This window comes from Mytilus edulis, chromosome 11 (assembly GCF_963676685.1).
Source record: "Mytilus edulis chromosome 11, xbMytEdul2.2, whole genome shotgun sequence".
Lineage (NCBI taxonomy): Eukaryota > Metazoa > Mollusca > Bivalvia > Mytilida > Mytilidae > Mytilus > Mytilus edulis.
Genome location: NC_092354.1, coordinates 1461813 through 1481214, shown reverse-complemented (window position 1 = coordinate 1481214; position 19402 = coordinate 1461813). Strand labels below are relative to the sequence as shown.

The window sequence follows — 19402 nt, the reverse complement described above, 5'->3', positions numbered from 1 at the left end:
AGTTTAAATATTTTACAAAAAATAATTTAATCATTACAAATAGACATCTGGGTGTTTAAAAAGTGTCCAAAAGCTTTCGTCAGATGAACTTGAAATTTGGGGATAAAACCGGCCCTTTCCGGACCTACTCCTTTAAACTGGACTGATAGGTATTTATTTTAAATTTGTATTTGTAGCAAAGAAGAAAAGTTCGGTTACACCATTTTCCTTCTTTTTTTTAAAAAATATTATAAAATAGATCGATCTTATCACAATTTATTTTCAGATTCTATTTTATTTCATAGCATTTTTTGTATTTACAAAATTGTGTTTTTTCATGATTATTCTAAGCAGGCAATTTTCGGAGACTCATAGCTTGAAAAATGTCACGGATTACTACTATAGCCTACATATTAAGCCGTTAGTTTTCACGTTTGAATACTTTTACATTGTCGTTTCGGGGCCTTTTATATCTGACTATGCAGTATGTGCATTGCTGATTGTTCAAGGCTGTACGTTAACCTTTTAATGTGTCGTTTAGTGTCTCATATCACAACTTCTTTTATTTTGATAGTATAAACTTAACTTCGTGATACGGTAAATTAAAATGTATTAGACATTTTTACACAGGGTAGCCATAAGCAATGTCATTGTCGGAATCGGCGTAAATGATTATTCCCAGTTTGACAGTCAAAACAGACGGGTATAACGAACCAATGGTATGATGTCCAGGACCGATATCTGTCCTTACAACAACATAAGAAGAATTTAAACTTCGCGTATCGTAAACATTTTTGTCTCTATAAATAATGCTTTTCCCGTCTATCTGAAGTAAAGGGTATTCAGTACTCTTCGTGGTAATAAGGATATGGTGTCTGAACCCATCATTTGGAATGGTAAACTCTTGAACTCCTTCCAGCTTCCCTTCTGGTTTAATTATTACCATAAAAGGTACGACCGGTTTAAATTCACCCTGCTGATAATACACTGCCATTATTGGTTTGTCAGATTCTATTTTTATAAAGACGTTGCTGTTGATATCTATGTAACCCCCAATTTTGTCCACTACTTTGGTGGCTTGTTTCAACTGTTTGCCGAGGAGGGTGATGGATGTATTTGGATGTGTAGCGATTAAACGTAATATAAATCGTTTGCTGTCAAATAAAGGCGGAATGAAAAATGTCGTTCCTAGCTCTTCAACTGGAGGTAACATTTCCAATAACAGATTCATCAAACCACTATTCACAGGTACTTTAGCGCCATCAACCCCGGACTGCACTCCTATATCTTTGTTTGATTGGACTATCGTACCAGTGAGGTCAGTATTACTGGAAATTTCTAGGGTTCCCCTTTCTGCTAAGTGAATGGAAATTGTCTCACCATCTCCATACTTTGTATTGTTATAACTAACCGTTTCAGTCTTATCGAGTAGTTTTAATGTTATATTTACGTCTGTATCGACGGATGTTGCAACAATTCCGATAAACGATTCCCCACCTCCTGAAGGAATGAATGACGGAATAACATACGATGTTGATAGCTTTTCTTTTGGTAAAACAAAAAATCTTTCATTGGTAATCGAATCCTTATATAATGCATACAAATCAGTTTTGCTGGACGTAAGTATGTGTACTCCTTTCTTCTCAATTTCGTTTCTGGTGACTTTGAATTCTGATGGAATATCGATTACTTGTGAAGTATTAAAGATCGATATGTTGTGACATAGTCCGATATCAGGGTTGTACATAACTAACCATTTAACTTTAGACGATGATAAATGTAGTTTAAAAGTTGACATAAAACTCAGGAAACCATTGTTACGCATCAAGTAAAACTCTCCAGTATCTGTTAAAAATCAAATATAGTGTCATTAGGAAAGTAAGTTACACCAAAAGGTAAACTTTATTGTAGCATCATTGCGAACTTAAAAAAATATATTCAAACAGATTTTTAAAGAGACTGGAAGTTGAAAATAAACCTCATTATTGTGCTTCTTTGTTACATCTTTGTTTGTTTTTCAAGTGTTTATGATTATGACACAACGTTGCCTACTGTACCTCTATTTTTGACATTTTTTACGTATGATGTCGGTTTTTTTCATTTACACATAGTTGTCAATATAATTGATTTTTTTTATCCGACTGCCATACATGAGAAAGGTTAAGCTACCTGCTATGAAACAAGGTTCAAGCCACAATTTTCTTTGCAAGAAAATGTCTGTATCAAGTCATGAATATGACGGTTTTATTCATTCGTTTGGTGTATTTGAGCTCTTTGTTTTGTAATTTGACCTTCCGTTTCAAAATTTCTTGGAAGCAATTTTTGTGATTTTACTTTGTTCTACTGGTTTGGATAGAAAAGGGAAGGGGAATGTGTCAAAGAGACAACAACCCAATAACAGAGCAGATTGTTTTTTTTTTCTATCAATTTAATGGATGTAAAACGAACCAACGTTAGATGTAAAAATCTATAAATTCTCCTCACTTTTTGTAATAGGACCTTTGCATGTTAAAAATCTAGGATCTACTGTTGTCGTCTGCCCAACTGTTGTCGCTACTAATGTGTTTCCTCTGTTGAAGAGATTGAATAAGTCATTATTTTAGGGACGACATCTAAAGATCTATGTAGGATAAAAAACTGAAATCAAATAGTTTTGGGTGAGGGTGCTGTGCTTTAGAAAGGGGGTAAAATTGCTGCAAGTTAGGTTTATTTGACATCGATTTTACATATATCTCTATTGATCAATCATTTTTCCAAACCTAGGTTAAGTGGGGCGAAGGGATAAGTGGAAAGACTATGTGCACTAAATGGTTGATGTACGGGACAAACAGTTTTTAAAAATACTACTTTTGACCTACAATTTAACAACTCTATTTCACCATATGTTGTACATATATGCGTTTGTTCGCATATAGAAATATTTGTTTCTATATGCTTTAATAACGTGTGTAGGTAATTTTAACCAAACTTGTTCTGACAGTGTTTGTGATTACAAAGGTTGTTGCAATAGTATCGAATGTTAATTTCTCGAGTATTTTTCAGAACTTTAACATGTTTAAAGCTTGTGAGTGTTTCTGTAAAATGGCAAGCAGATCGTCTTCTTGTACTCCTCAAATTTTATATATTATAATATCGCTCTTTGCAGTTGATAGCAAGTACACTGCGTCTTTATTTTATTACCCTAATCCTTTGTAAGCAGCTAAAATATTACTGTGTCCATTCGTTTTTGATGTGTTTTGTCATTTGATTTTGCCAAGTGATTATAGACTTTCCAATTAAATTGTCCTCTGAGTTCAGTGGTTTTTTTTTATTTCAATTTTTTTATATTTATGCAGCTGTTATAACATTGAAGTTATAATTCCAGTTACTTTTTTTTTTGAATTAAAAATATTTCTTATCAAAAGTACTAGTATTATAATTCAAGACGCACGTTTCATCTACATAAGACTCATCAGTGACACTCAGATCAAATTTGTTATTAAGCCAAACAAGTACAAAGTTGAAAAGCATCGAGGACCCAAAATTCCAAAAAGTTGTGCCAAATATGGCTAAGGTAATCTATTCCTGGGATAAGAAAATACTTAGTTTTTCCAAAAATTCAATGTTTTGTAACAGGAAACTTTTTAAATGACCACCTAATTGATATACATGTCAAAACCGAAATACTGACAACGGGATAAAATAAACCAGAGCAATCTGTTAATGCGAAACTCATGATACCTACGATATGCAAAGGGCGCATCTATTTGACTATACTAGAAAATCAATATCTCATAATGTGCCACCGAAATATAAACGTTTTATCAAATGTTATATTTTTTTTGAAAAGTCTTTTCATATATTTATATGGATCCCTGAAATGATGTTTTAATGTACTAGTTAACTGTTTTTGAGGTGTTTTTTTATAGAAAATATCCCCCAATGGTGACTTTGGAAACGGAATATGGTCACTTGGTCTTCTCCCTACCGACAGTAAGACGCTTGACAAAGTGGGGCGTCCGTTTGGTTGTGCGGGATGTACATGTATCAAGTTCGCAGTCACGTCCGGAGAAAATGGAAACGTTAAATCCAATGCCTCGTGTACAGAGAGTGCTATGCTCTTTGCATGTTAAGAACCCTTGCAACAACCTTTGGAGGGGTCCATAGATGGCCTGTTGCAAGGCCAAATTACTGTCCCTATCCAATATACCATAATTTTTCAGTGGCAGTCTAAATTTTCCTGACCATCATCTCGAATGGCCGCTATTATGACAGGACCTACTTATTGTATTTATTGTTAATTTTTTTGACTGTATTATGCAAATATCTTACTTCCATTCAATCAATGCAAAGAAGATATAAGAAACATGTATTATATCAGTATGACATTTTATATACATGGACATATAACTTATAAAGAAAGATAAGAAGTTAGCAATATCCTTTAACTCTACTTTCCGCTATATAGATGATGTTCTTTCACTAAACAATTCAAAATTTGGTGACTATGTGGAACGCATCTATCCAATTGAACTAGAGATAAAGGATACTACAGATACAGTTAAGTCGGCTTCATATCTTGACTTACATCTAGAAATTGACAATGAGGGTCGGTTGAAAACAAAACTTTACGACAAAAGAGATGATTTCAGCTTTCCAATTGTGAACTTTCCATTTCTAAGTAGCAACATTCCAGCAGCACCTGCATACGGGGTATATATCTCCCAATTGATACGATATGCCCGTGCTTGCATTTCCTATCATGATTTTCTTGATAGAGGTTTGCTGCTCACAAGGAAGCTATTAAACCAAGAGTTCCAAATGGTGAAGTTGAAATCATCCCTTCGTAAATTTTACAGACGCCATCACGAGTTGGTTGACCGTTATGGAATAACCGTTTCACAAATGATATCGGATATGTTCCTTACGTCGTAACTACAATCCCCTTCCCTTTCATGAATATGACCTACCGAATTAGACTATTTACCGGATGTGTAATCACTTAAGCAACACGACGGGTGCCACATGTGGAGCAGGATCTGCTTACCCTTTCGGAGCACCTGAGATCACCCCTAGTTTTTGGTGGGGTTCGTGTTGTTTATTCTTTAGTTTTCTATGTTGTGTCGTGTGTACTATTGTTTTTCTGTTTGTCTTTTTTATTTTTAGCCATGGCGTTGTCAGTTTGTTTTAGATTTATGAGTTTGACTGTCCCTTTGGTATCTTTCGTCCCTCTTTTATAAGAGATCATTTAGCCATACATGTCTTTCGAACAAAATCCTAGCGTTATTCCAAACATGACCACCATGTTCGTTTTATACCTCTTAACTGGACTTCGTGCTTGCGTCAGTTACACTTATGCTAAATATGATTTGAATTAAAATTATTTCTTCTTGAAAATGAATTACATTTAAAATCACAAGTCGATTTAAAAGTAAAACTCATTCCGATACTTTATGTATCACATTGTCCTATTTGACGCAAATGACGGTAACTTTTAGCCAATGAAACAAAATGCTACATAGATATTACATCACATTGTACTAATGGATTGTTTGTGGATTGGATACTTACGCTCTTGATGTCCACATTGCAGGTCAACATTACAATGGTTTGATCCTCCACAACATTTGTCGCATGTTGAATGTCTGCCAGCAGATAATCGGCGCCCAAATATATTCAATCCATGAAAACACAACTGTAAAGAGGTTGACAGTTAAGTGAAGGGCTATACGAGGGAGTTCAAATTTTCGAAATAAATAAAATATATATTTCCAGATCTCAACGGCTAAATCATTCATTCCCGAGTTCTTATTTGTGTAGATCTTAAATTTCAACAAAAACAAAGGCTCACACCCGACTTCATTGAATAAGTAATTCCTAACCTCTTTCGTTCATAATCAGAAGTTTAGGCAAGCTGACTTAATGCAAAAAAGAACGAATATATACGATTTTTGTCATATGTGGCAACATTGCTTTATTGAATTCTGTTTCAGTTAATTCAAGAGGCAATTATCGAAATTTCTAAACGCAAATTGTTCATTATTAGTATGACTTTTACAAAGAGCTTGAACATACCGTTGAGTGTTTACACCCTAGATCATACTTCACATGTTGTGTCTCAGTCATATATTTGTGGAGGAAACACACCTATAATAAAATGATGGTACAATTAAATCAAGATAAGTTTGTTACAAAACGTGCTTTGGCCTAATATGCTCCCATCCAATAAGGAATTTACTGACCCCATATTTTCCTTTGATCTCGCTGACTGATAATATCCTTTCTAATCTGAGTCGAGTGATATGAAAATTATCGCTAGAAACTAATAGGTAGACAGATTATCATTGGTCATCTAAACTCGATTGCTTTTCGCCTTTCCGGCTCACGCGAGACAACCAATCTCTTAAAGATTATAAACGATAAGCTATAAATATCCCATAAATCCGAAATGTTTTGTGTTTCATCTACACTCATACACCGTTATATACTTTAATTAAGTATACAACTATGATTGTTCTATCATTTAAATATTCTAGGTCAGCGTTCTATGTAACATTTGAATACTATATTGATACGGCGTTTAATTATTGTAAATAGATATAAAAATAACAATTCATAAAAGTAAACCATTATAGGCCAAGGTACGGTCTTCAACACGGAGCCACGGCTCACACCGAACAGCAAGATATAAAGGACCCAAAAAATCACTAGTGTGAAACCATTCAAACGAGAAAAACCAACGGTCTAATCTATAAAAAAAAAAACTTTTTAAAGTTGATTTAATGTCAATATCGATACTGTGAGTATAGCTATTTAATTTGATATACCTCGTCTTTTGCGCATGTCATTGAACTATTACAGAATTTTGGATTGTCCACATTATCACAAGATAGACATTTCTGTCGAAGGACTGGAAATACAAAAAATCTTATGTTAAACAGGGATGAAAGATACCAGAGGGATATTCAAACACATAAATCGAAAATAAACTGACAACGCCATGGCTAGGAATGAAAAAAGACAAATAGACAAACAATAGTACACATGGCACAATATATACAACTAAAGTATAAGCAACACAAACACCACCAAAAACTACGGGTGATATCAGGTGCTCCGGAAGGGTAAGCAGATCCTGCTCCACATATTGAATATGTAATGTACGAAAGAACCATTAGCTCATTCAGTTAAATCTGTTATTCTTTTTTTCTTTTAACATACACATGTTCTAGACTTGGATAAGCATATAAGCATTAGTAATAAAGATTAAAAATTAGAGACAAATCTAACTTCCTATCTAATTTTGTATTTTGACAGGAAAGATCATGGTTGCATACATTAGAATCATTGCAGCATTTCTGGCATATAATATGGGCGTGCTCATTTCTCCTTCCTATAACATGTCCTGTTTCATCCGTTTGGCACATCTAAACAAAAATTGTGAAAAAGTTATAAACAATAATAATAATACATTATCTGTAAATTTAACTCAATGTTAAAAAATGTACAATGCAAGATAAGTAGTAAAGAATAATCAAATTAAAGACGATGACAGATGAAAACCGTACACTTCCGGAGAACCTGAGATCACCCCAAGTTTTCTGGGCTCAGTCTTTAGTTTTCTATGTTCTGCTTGTGTATATTGGTTTTTCTGTTGGTCTTAATAGTTTTTAGCCATGGCGGAGTCAGTTTATTTCGGCCTTGAGTATGAATGTCCGTGTAGTATCTGTCTGAGCCTCTCTTTTTGAAACTATTATGCTATTTACCAGTCCAGCAATAATAACGAAAATCATATGGTGAGGTTCAATAATATTCTGATATGGTTTCCAATTTTGATTTGTTTGATTTTCAGGACTGATTTTTTTAAGTGTAACCACATTTTGGTCACAGTGTCTGTACTTTGCATTCAATTGCATCTACGGCTCAAATCATTGTTGATCAGAACAAAATACATTATTTCGCGAAAATAAGTTGCTTTACGGTATATTGTATTAATACTTACCTCCTGAAATGTACAACCAACATCGTATTTAGTTTCGTTTCCATGTGTGTAGTATTTCTGTACAAAACACACCTGAAAATCAAAATTGAAGGATAACTTAAATATCCACATATGAACATTATGTTGAGTAACAGTATATGGTACAAAATGTCACCCGTTTGGAGTTGGGTTAGTGTCTCTCATCATTTTTTATGTAGTGACGTGTGGACGGATATGCGTACTTTCGACAGTTGATATTTTCACGAGTATCGGTCTCGTTCTGAATGTGCAAATAATATGTTTAAGCATCGTGTTCAATAATTGACAATCAATATACATGCAGAGAAATGAAATTCGAATGAAAAGATCAGATAAGCTGGAACTAAAATGAGTATCTTTTTTTGTAATTAAAGTTTTGATTGAGAAACAGTTGACCTTCATTTGTAATTCTTTGGTTTAAAAAAAAAAGCTTTATTTAAATTGTTTTTTTTTTCAACCTGATTGATTCATCATCATATTTTCAGTACAGTTTTTCACTCGATGTTTACTCAAATTTCACTTATTTGAAGCATACCGAAATTTATACATAGTAAGACAAATGATTGCATGATGATAATAAATATTCCCTGCCAAAGATCACCTTAAAATAAGCCATATTTGGCAAAACTTTTTTTGGAATTTTAGATCCTCAATACTCTTCAACTTTGTACTTGTTTGGCTTTATAACTACTTGATCTGAGCGTCACGAACGAGTCTTGTGTAAACGAAACGCGTGTTTGGATGATTAAATTATAATCCGTTGTACCTTTCATAACTATTTGCTACTTCAATGAATACTTACCTCATCCTTGTCACAACTGATAGCATGTTGACATAGTCTATCCTGTGTAATACCGCTGCATGAAAAACATATTCGTTCGCTGTCTAATAAATAAATAAATTTGTCACTGTATTTATACCTGGACATTGCATATAAAACTGACGAATGTATACAGTATTAGAAATTTCAGATAAGCAAGTGGAACTATTTTGCCGGGGGTAGTTCGTAAACAGTAAAGTACACTATGACAAAAGTTTAACAGAACTGCAAGTATTGTGAGTTTCAATATGTTTTGATATAACATGATGTTATCTTTAATGAGAAATATTCGAAAAAATAACTGGTTTATATGTTGAACTTCTTTTATATTTTCATATCAAATTTGTAAATATAAATTTAATGTACACATAGAGGTACATGGAACAAATCTGAAACACACGACCCGCACGACCCTCTTAGGAATTAAACACACAAAAAGAAATGAAAAAAGTTCAGACACGCACACAAAGAATCTGAAATCAAGTTTCCCTCAATAGTAGTGTTTAATTTACTTGACAAAGACAAATATTGAGATATGTTGAATAAGCGGTGACATTTCATCAGTTATCAAAATTGTGGATACCGCAAATCAGTCATATAATTAAAACATTTTGTGTAGAAAATTATTTTTCGGTAAAACAAGGCTTGCGTTAAAATGACACTGACAATGAGTGTAGGTTGAGAACAAAACTTTACTAAAAAGCATGGTTCATTTCAGCTCTCAAATTGTGAATTATAATGTCTATGTTGCAACATTTCAGAAGTATGTGCATATTAAGTATCCACTTTACAGTTGAAACGATATTTCAGCGATTGCATTTCCTATTATGGTTTCCTTGATAGATGGTTGCGGCTTCAATATAGCTATCGAACCAAGATATATAAATGCTAAAGTTGAAATAATTCCTTTCAAATGTAAACGGACGCCATTTCGAGCTGGTTGACCGCTATTTAGTGTATGCTATATTATTGTCATTTTGTTTTCAACTTAGAAGTCTAAAAATTCCTTTTAAATTTGGTTCTCATTCATATTCAGTTTTAAATGAAAAGTAACAATTTTATATTTACTTGTTATGTTGACTAGCATCGACAAAAGCAACAAACCACCAAGTATCAAACATAATGCTGTCAAATGAAAAAAAGTTAGATAGCAATATTCTATTCTTGGTAAAAAGTAAAATCACAAAAATACTGAACTCAGAGGGAAATCAAATCGGAAATTCCCCAATCACATGGCAAAACCAAACGACAAAACACATGAAAAACGAATGGACAAGAACTGTCATATTCCTGACGTGGTACAGGCATTTTGAAATGTAGAAAATGGTGTTCTTAACCTGGTTTTATAGCGCTGAACCTCTGACGTTGTTGACAGTCTCATCAAATTCCGTTATATTTAAAATGAGTCGTAAACTAATAATAAATAAAATAGTCAAAATATACAGCAGTCATCATCGTGTAACAATTTTAAAAGGAACAATTTAACAGAACACAAAAATCTACAAACACATTCATTGCTTCACGTGTCGACTGACGTCAGAAAATTTTATACGTCACACAGTTTTGTCGTTCAATGTTTATACAAACCATTTTAAAATTTCACATGGGCAATGTTAGCATACAAGGTTAAAACATCAAATGTATGTAAGAATTAATTTTAGAAATAGACCGACATTTAAAATAATCCAAAAGTTATAAAGAATTTATAAGAATCCACAAATATTTCATTCCACTACGCGATTGAATAATGTTGACGTTTGTGGTTCAAAGTATTTTTAATTCATAATAGAAAAATATCATAATGACATATTATAGAACAATAACATGCTGGCAGGATCGTTAACAGTACAGAGTCACTTTATAATAACCAAAGAAACACAAAAAGTTGCATATACAAAACACACTAGCAAAGATTAAAGATAATACAAACAAATAGACGGGATTTTTAAGTACCGAGCCAAATTAAATGGATATCTCATAAAACAATCCAACAGTAAAAGTGATATTAATAATAGAACAAAGGCGAATTTAAAAACAGTATAACACGTTGTTAAGATGATAAACACAGTCAGTACGCAGAATTTATACATCAAGGCCATTATGTATTAGTTGTGAAGTTGATATATCAACGGAGGATTATACACACAGAAGATAAAGACACAATTTTTTCATTTTCCTATGGATAACATTACGCAGGTTTTTTTAAAAAGTGATGATTTACTAAATATTTACTAAATATTGTATGACATTTCATACTTTAAATTTGTTTAAACTGTTTACTTACTATTGACCTAATTAGTTATCCCTTATAGTTGTTATTAACTATGTATTTGCATTCAGGTATCACACACATTTTTCGTTCATTGTGTGTTAATTTGCGTTTTTTTTAATTAAGTTAAACCTTCAAATTGATATCTTCTAGTGTGTCTTTCTATGTTGTGATGTTATACTGTTGTTTAGTACCATTAAAACGTTTAAGGCCGCTGCAAATGTTTGCACCTATCTTCAGTCAGGAATCTGATTTACAGTGGTTTTCGTCTATTTATGAAGTAGATACGAGTTTCTCGTTTCTTGATTTTATATAGATAAGAACGTTGGTTTTCCCGTTTGAATGGTTTTATACTAGTTATTTATGTGGTCCTTTATAGCCTGCTGCTCGGTTTGAGCCAAATGCTCCGTGTTTTATGTCGTACCTTGACCTATAATGATTTACTTTCATAAATAGTTACCTGGATGGAGAGTTGTCTCATTAGCACTCATACCACATCTTCCTATATCTACATGTATGTACATATTGCATTTTTGTTTGTAAAAGTGTTACCTCTACCTTGGTGTGTTACTGAGTGTTCGCAGTTGGAAATACCGTTCGTAAACATAAAGTCTTTTTGTTGGTAGTATCTTTCGATCGAAGTATGTAGTACACGTAATTTGTTGATTAGTGAGACACACAAAACTATTCAATAATGTATTCAGGAAACTTAAAAAATTCCTAAGTTTTACGATTAGAATCACGAATGCACTGACTTACATGATGTGTGGGTCTTGGCTCAATGCGATTTTAGATCTTTTAAAGAAGAAGGAAAAGACATCTTGTGGAACAAAATATCAAAAACCGATAATCTACTGTTGCCTCTATTGTATTAATTCACAGCGTCATATATAACTTTATCAGAATGAGTAGCATAAATAGAAATATTAGTAAAATCGTAATTTTCATCATGATTATGAATGGTCAAAGCCAAAAAAAAAACACGACAGATAATTTTCGTATTAAATTAACAGAGTTCTGAACCTTCTAAACAAGACATAGCTATAAATAGGTTGACGTTACTATTAAAGAGTGCATGTATGTTACATATCAAAGCTGTTATAAATTACGTGATTGAGTTATGTTGTTTGTTTCTAACTTGTGGTCTTAGCTTTTACATAATGTATCAACAACATACATTGTCTTATTGAACACGAATAAAACTTACGCACTCTCATTCTGTGCTGACACTTCCGAATACAAGGCGTAAACTGATTGTGTAGTTGTAATAAGATCATGCACTTAATGAAACCTATGTGTAATACATCGATAAAGATAAGACATGAATTAATGGTTCTCGTTATCATAATCAGTGAATAAGAAATCGCCATTTGACAGAATGACACAGCCGTTAATATTTATGTAGTCTTTTGTGTGATATAGTACAATTATTTGTTGTATCACTAGTTCAGGGGTAAGAGAGATGTTTTGAAATCTGTGATATAAATCTTCGGAAATCCGGGATCTTGATACAAGATCTATGTCTGCTTTGTTATTTGCAATAACTTCGTGTACTTCTCTCGGTGATTGTTGTAACATTGCTGGCGCATGCGTTATTTTCTTAAATTTGAAAGACTCTTTGTATTCATCACGTACTATCTTAATATCTTCTAACGAAGCCATCTTTAATATGAAATTGTCTATATTTAAAGGACTCTTGAATTCAAGTTTGTAATCTCCTAGTTGTTTTCGTAGACCTTAAATACCGGTTTCGATAGTCGTGACTCTGTTTCGAAGAGACCTGGCTCCGAGGAAAGTTTGCAAATCGGAGGCAAATGTTTTCATATTTGTGAGACTTTTATCAATATCATAACATTGTTTATAGAAAGCATTGAGGTTGTTGTACGTTTCTTGCATTTTTCCTTGGCAGACATTAAATGTCTGCGTTACATTTTCCAGAAGTTTTTTTTTCAAATAATTCCATATATTTTATTACATCTTTTCTAAAACCTTTTACTTGTTTTTCCATGTCATTCTTTCGACTTTTAATCAGTTTATAGTTTTCTTTTTTTTTCTTCCTTAACTTGTCAGTTATTTTAATAATGCCCTGTACGCTTTCTACAAGCGTGTTAAATGATTCAGAAGACTTGGCATTTTTAACAACCTTACCGAGTGGACCTTTTTGTTGACATTTCGAATGATTTTCTGAAAAACATTTCCAACAACAGGGCTCGCTATGATCTGAACAAAATACATCCAGTTTCATATGATGACTACCACATTTGCTACAGTGATTCCTCACATGATGGACACCCGTGTACAGCAGGTTTTGTTTTATGTCTTGCAAAGCAGGGAGTACAAACATCTCCGTGTTTAGACTTTGTACCTAGAATAAATTATATAAAAAGTAAAATCACAAAAATACCGAACTCCGACAAAATTTAAAACGGAAAGTCCCTAATCAATTGGCAAAATCAAATGATAAAACAATCAAAGGAAAGGACAACACATATAGCTATTGAAGACAATAGAACATTTTCATATGACCGACTTTTGAGTTTTGATCAAATTCGAGGCACCTAAGGAAGTTAAATCAAATTTGAAGTCTGTTCAATTATGGGTGAATGTTTACTGTTTTCTTATGATTAAGTCATGTATAGAAAGCACTTAATAAAGGTTAAATAAATATTTACTCTGACCAAGTACAAAGATGTCCTACCACAGGGACGGTAACTTGTCAATAAAATAAAAAAAGAGTCAAAAATTCGTCATATGAAAATTGTCTTTAGCGAGGCGTATCTTAATGAACATGATAAAATGCAACATTCCTTACTCTTTTATATTCATTTTCGTTTTTGAATGGACCATTTGTAATTTACTATTTCTTTAAAATTAAAGCGTGTTGTTTCTTACCTGAATTAACAGAATGTTTGTTTGTCGATCTCCAAAGCGGTTTTTATCGTGTTGTCAATAAAACCACCGTTGTTAAGTAAGTACCAAGGAAATATTAAACGATAGATATTTAAACTCAATTACTACTGTACATTGTACCTGTTCAACAAAATTTTATATTAAATTAACAGGTAGACCGAGAAAATAAAAAAATCTTATAATCAACTTTCATTTTAAATATCTAGTTTTCTCATTGCATGTGTTATGGTCTGAAAGTTATAAGATTTATCGCTTGTCATCTTAACGGTTAATAAAAGTTATACGTTCATATTTAAATGTCCGACATAGGTAATTATGAAGGTTATTTTATCAATTCTTATGTTTGATAAGTTATGAATACATAACAAATTATTGTTGGTTACACTATATACTTCAACGAGACAGCAACAAAACGAAACAAATAAAAATAAAATATCTGATAATTCCAAAGAATGCTGTATAGCAAAAGACTCTAAAAGATATCGAAAAATAAAGTTTATGCACCTGAGATCACCCCCAGTTTTTGATGTCCATCTGCTTAATTCTAGACAAATATATTTTTAAATAATTACGTGTTATTTGGGACATATTCACCAAAAAGTAATAATTTGGTATACTGTTTAAGTCGAAAAAGAGGGACGAAAGATACCAGAGGAACAGCCAAACTCATAAATCGAAAAAAAAAATGACAACTTCAAGGCTTAAAAAGAAAAAGACAAACACTAGTACACATGACACAACATAGAAAACTAAAGAATAAGCAAAATGAACCCCACCAAAAACTAGGGGTGATCTCAGATCCACATGTGGCACCCGTCGTGTTGCTTATGTTATACAAAATCCGGTAAATAGTCTAATTCGGTTATTCGATAAATATCAACTAACTCGTGCTGGCGTCCGCAAAACTTACGAAGGGATGAATTCAACATCACCATTTGAAACTCTTGGTTTCTTAGCTTCCATGTGAGCAGCAACCCTCTATCAAGAAAATCATGATATGAACTGCAAGCACGGGAATATCGTATCAATTTGGAGATATATATCCTGTATGCAGGTGCTACTGGAATGTTGCTACTTAGAAATAGAAAGTTCACAATTGGAAAGCTGAAATCATCTCTTTTGTCGTAAAGTTTCGTTTTCAACCGACCCTCATTGTCAAGTTCTAGATGTAAGTCAAGATATGAGGCCGACTTAATTGTATCTGTTGTATCCTTTATCTCTAGTTCGATTGGATAGATGCGTTCAACATAGTCACCACATTTTGCATTATTTATTGAAAGAACATCATTTAAATAGCGGAAAGTAGAGTTAAAGGGTATTGCTAACTTCTTATCTTTCTTCCTAAAAAGTTCCTGTATGAAGTCAGTCTCATGATAATAAAGAAACATTTCGACAAGAAGAGGGAGACAATTGGTTCCCATTGGAATGCAGACAGTCTGTTGAAAAACACGTCCTCTGAACGTATCAAATATGTTGTCAATCAAGAAATCAAGCATCTTGATAATGTCAATTTTAGAGAATGTTTTGTTTGAGTGATCCTTGACAAAGTAGGATTTATCCCTCCCCAAGACTAGATACTTGTATCTACGTTGGCCATTCTTTTTTATGAAACAAAGCAATACCAACTCTTTCATTTTGTCTTTTAGTTTGGAATACGGAATACTTATGTAAAGTGTAGAAAAGTCAAATGTTTTAATAATATTGCAAGATGAAAGAGAGTTAGATTGTATGTACTCTAAAAGATCTTATTTTTAGTATCCACATCTGATTCACGCTAACTAGAATAGGCAGTTTCATAATAACTTTGTAGCCTCGCTTTGATCGCTGATACAATGGATGTTAATAATTTAGAAAGAGGCTTCGTGGAACACCGGGAAGACCAAGCAATATACCGTTGTTTGTAAAAAAATAATATAAAAATATAAAAATTCGGATACTTAAAAAAAAATTGGCGTTTTCTGTGAAAAAAAAAATGTTTTCATAGATACAGTTATGCAGTTCAAAACACAACATGTGTACGTCATATCACAAATGTTTTCATCTCTGAGGAGTTGCGGCTTAATGAAATTGGATTCTTCATTTAGTAGTATAGATATCATTGTTTAAACAATTGTCAAACTAAAAATGTGATTAAGGTTTAGGTGACGTTTTGTTTACTTAATATTTATCTAGATCAAGGTAAATGAATGTACAGCGGATGTATATACGATTTTGACAATACCCGTGTTAGTATCAGTAATTTAACATAATAATGACATTAAAAGAATTCATATCACTGAAAGATCACAACGGGAGTCCCACTTAAATGTTTACTTGTTCACGTTTTTAAAAGATGACTAAAAATAGTTCCACGGGTTATATTTCTTGTTCTACAATATAGGATAGGGTGATTCTTGTGATTTTACTTTTTCATCAAAGATAAAATTATAATGATTGTATAATGAACTAACTGAATGAAGATTTTTAGAATGACATATCTGCACATTTCTGCAATGTTGAACCTGAAAACAAGTAACTCTATCATGTTATTTCTTCCTCTTGCAATTCAAGCTATGAACAAGAAATATAACCCGTGGAACTATTTTTAGTCATCTTTTAAAAACGTGAACAAGTAAACATTTAAGTGGGACTCCCGTTGTGAGCTTTCAGTGATATGAATTCTTTTTATAAACCATTCATGACATATTTAATCACCAAATGTTATATCACATATATCTTAGATTCACATAAAAATTCACATCTTCTAACTTATGAGTTAAATTTAAAAGAGTTTTCAATACATTTTACCGCCTGTGAGCGATTTTAAGTACGTTTCACATGAGGTCCCTCCCGCTTGTGGTACCGTGTGGTAAATGTCGTGTTTGAATATCACAGATGATAAGAACAGAATGACAAAAAAAACAGGCAAAACGTGATTTTTACATTTTAAAAAGTATATTCCTGTTGTAAATTAATTCCTTTATTCAAATGGAATAAATAGAGTTTAAATAGACAACATCGAAAAGAAAAAAAAGGCGGACGCAATTGTGGGATCGTCGGTCCTCCTATATTCAATAGCTGCCATATTGTTGGTTTAGTTTTTAAGAAACAAAAATCTTCATAATTTTGTAAATTGTAATTTTGAAATATTTAATATTCAAAGACTCCAAACTCAGTTCATTTAAAAAATTCTGTCTAAAATTATTTTTTAAGTAATTTTGCTTTACAGAAAGATCAACTATAAGGAGGAAGAAATATATATTAACAACAGAAGATATATACGATATGAACTAGGCTGTGTTCCGACTCAGGTAAGATGTGTGTTTAACAATTGTATAAAGTAGTAGAACAAACAAACAAAAAACTTGAAAATATGATTTACCACCAACTTTTCTAAATTACAACTACATATGGTCATGAACATTATCTGTTTTTCTTTTTAAACATAATTGTTTCTTGATTTGAAGATAACTATACAAATGCACACGCCTGCAGACTTACCGCAAACAGAAAGTCAACAAGAACGCACATGATCATTCACTTATCTTCCTATATACAAGAACCACATCTTTTTGATTTCAATACAAAATCCATATACGTCAAACTTTCATGAAGTATTTTACAAAGTTAAAAAACTCTTATTTATATTGGTTTCTCGCGATGATACGGCATGGGATTTTTCCATGTATTATTATCTATGTACATTAAATTATATGAGTAAACTGTAAACCAAATATTTTTTGCGAGCGATTTATTTTTACGACGCTCGAATAAAAATTGTCGCATAACATTTTTAACCTCGGTCTTTACTTTTTCAAACTGCAACATTAAAATTTGAAAATCGCGAAATTAAATCTCCGCGAAAAAATATAGAAAAGGCTAAACGCGAAATGAAGTTCGTGAAAATAAGCTGGTTCACAATATTTTGAAAAAATCATTTATTCTTTTTTTCATATTTCAGATATGCCAGAACCCGTTAAAACGCATGTCCCGCTGTTTGATTCTTCCACAGATAATAGACCAAATAAAATGCCGTAATTCAGATTTATGTAATTAAGGACGAAAAATGACAGGTAATCATTTGAATATATTTCTTACACACATTTTCGATGTGAACCAAGGATCTTTGTTGAAGGTCGTGCTTCGAACAACTATTGTTCACGTTTTATACATTGTGACTTGGAGTTGTCTTTTTGGCAATCGAACTTTTTGGCTTTCAAACTTTTTTTCATCTGGGCGTCGATGGTAAGTCTTGTGTGGACGGGGCACACGTCTAGCGTATTACAATCTTAACAAAGCACCCTTTGTTGGCTATTAATCGTTTGTTTCTCTGTCCTATATGTTCTCCTCTTTATTTTTATTATAGTCCTGTCATGTAAAGTTGTCATTTTAAAGTTATAATTAACATTGTCAATAAAGCGGGAGGTTTGGCATGCCACACAACCAGGTTCAACACACATTTTTGTCTTAAAATGCCCTGTACCAAGTCAGGTAAATGGCCATTGTTATGTTGTAGTTCGTTTCTGTGTGAGTTGCATTTTGGTGTTGTGTCGTCGTTCTCTTGTATTTAATGCGTTCCCTCGGTTTTGGTTTGTAACTCGGATTTGTTTTTTCTCTATCGATGTATGAATTTCGAACAGCGGTATACTACTGTTGCCTTTATTTATATTCAACATCATCTTATTAATGTCAATATAAATGTTACTTGACCACAAGAGATTCTTTTGATTTCGTCGTTAATTGTTTTGAAACTTGTTTAATGCAGATATTTCGATAAAATTTGAATTTGATGCATTATCGTTCATTTCTTCCATTATACATTTAATTTCGACCTATAACAATTAAAAAACAATGTTATACCCTCCATGGAAGATAAACGTAATACTATTTACTCTTTGTAAACTAACATTGCGATTACGGTTAACGTTTGCTAATTTTTTACCCAATATGGATAGTTGTCTAGTTAGCAAACACACTTCCTTTTTTTTTAGATAAATAAATAGACCTAAATCTAGAAAAATCTGCAAATCAATTTGATTCCATAAACACCAAATAATATGTATACATAAAGTCGTATGAATAGAAAAACCGCTATGTATTGTGAACGGACTGATATAACATTCAAGTAAAAGTAACGTTTTCCGGATACCTTTTTACTTAATGCTAGCGCAGCCACGAAATACCAAATAAACCCAGGTTCTTTACATAAACTATGAAGACCAGTTCTGCCCTGGACACCTTGTCACACTAGGCGACAAGTGTCTACAACAACCGACATAACAGACAATTCTCTGGGTGGACAAAGCTAATACTTGACCGGGTAATGATTTGGACAAGTATAAGCCAGCATTCTAGGAAGGGAAGTCTTAAAGAAATAATACCTAAATTATCATATTTATTTCATACCAAAATACTCAATAAATATTCTAATATTATGACAGTTAGT

The 19402-nt window shown here is 32.6% G+C and overlaps 3 protein-coding genes and 1 long non-coding RNA gene across 4 annotated transcripts in view; 1 reads left to right on the top strand and 3 right to left on the bottom strand.

Moving 5' to 3' along the window:
* Positions 1 to 19402, top strand: part of LOC139493888 (uncharacterized) — a 326295-nt gene that overhangs the window by 107864 nt on the left and 199029 nt on the right. The gene's annotated exons all lie outside the window — the stretch shown is intronic.
* On the bottom strand, positions 516 to 2567 carry LOC139494711 (uncharacterized). Its single transcript, XM_071282892.1, has 2 exons — positions 2464 to 2567; positions 516 to 1824 (listed from the first exon to the last, which is right to left on the bottom strand). The coding sequence occupies exon 2, from the start codon at positions 1802 to 1804 to the stop codon at positions 602 to 604; it is 1203 nt and encodes a 400-aa protein (XP_071138993.1). The 5' UTR covers positions 1805 to 1824; positions 2464 to 2567; the 3' UTR covers positions 516 to 601.
* Positions 5530 to 6885, bottom strand: LOC139494710 (uncharacterized). The gene is made up of 3 exons (XR_011657119.1): positions 6786 to 6885; positions 6034 to 6105; positions 5530 to 5653 (listed from the first exon to the last, which is right to left on the bottom strand). It is a non-coding gene; the product is annotated as an uncharacterized lncRNA (long non-coding RNA).
* LOC139495302 (uncharacterized) lies at positions 7212 to 13092 on the bottom strand. The gene is made up of 5 exons (XM_071283610.1): positions 12275 to 13092; positions 9867 to 9923; positions 8781 to 8863; positions 7961 to 8032; positions 7212 to 7385 (listed from the first exon to the last, which is right to left on the bottom strand). The coding sequence occupies exons 1-5, from the start codon at positions 12435 to 12437 to the stop codon at positions 7212 to 7214; spliced, it is 549 nt and encodes a 182-aa protein (XP_071139711.1). The 5' UTR covers positions 12438 to 13092.

Bases quoted from the DNA above. Each gene is read 5' to 3' on its own strand.
- LOC139494711 (XM_071282892.1), bottom strand. From the start codon at position 1,804: ATGCGTAACAATGGTTTCCTGAGTTTTATGTCAACTTTTAAACTACAT.
- LOC139495302 (XM_071283610.1), bottom strand. From the start codon at position 12,437: ATGGCGATTTCTTATTCACTGATTATGATAACGAGAACCATTAATTCA. The intron at 8,864-9,866 runs GTAAATATAAAA...TTTATTTATTAG, and splicing joins GATGCTAGTCAACATAACAA to ACAGCGAACGAATATGTTTT. The intron at 7,386-7,960 runs GTAAGTATTAAT...ATTTTTGTTTAG, and splicing joins TTGGTTGTACATTTCAGGAG to ATGTGCCAAACGGATGAAAC.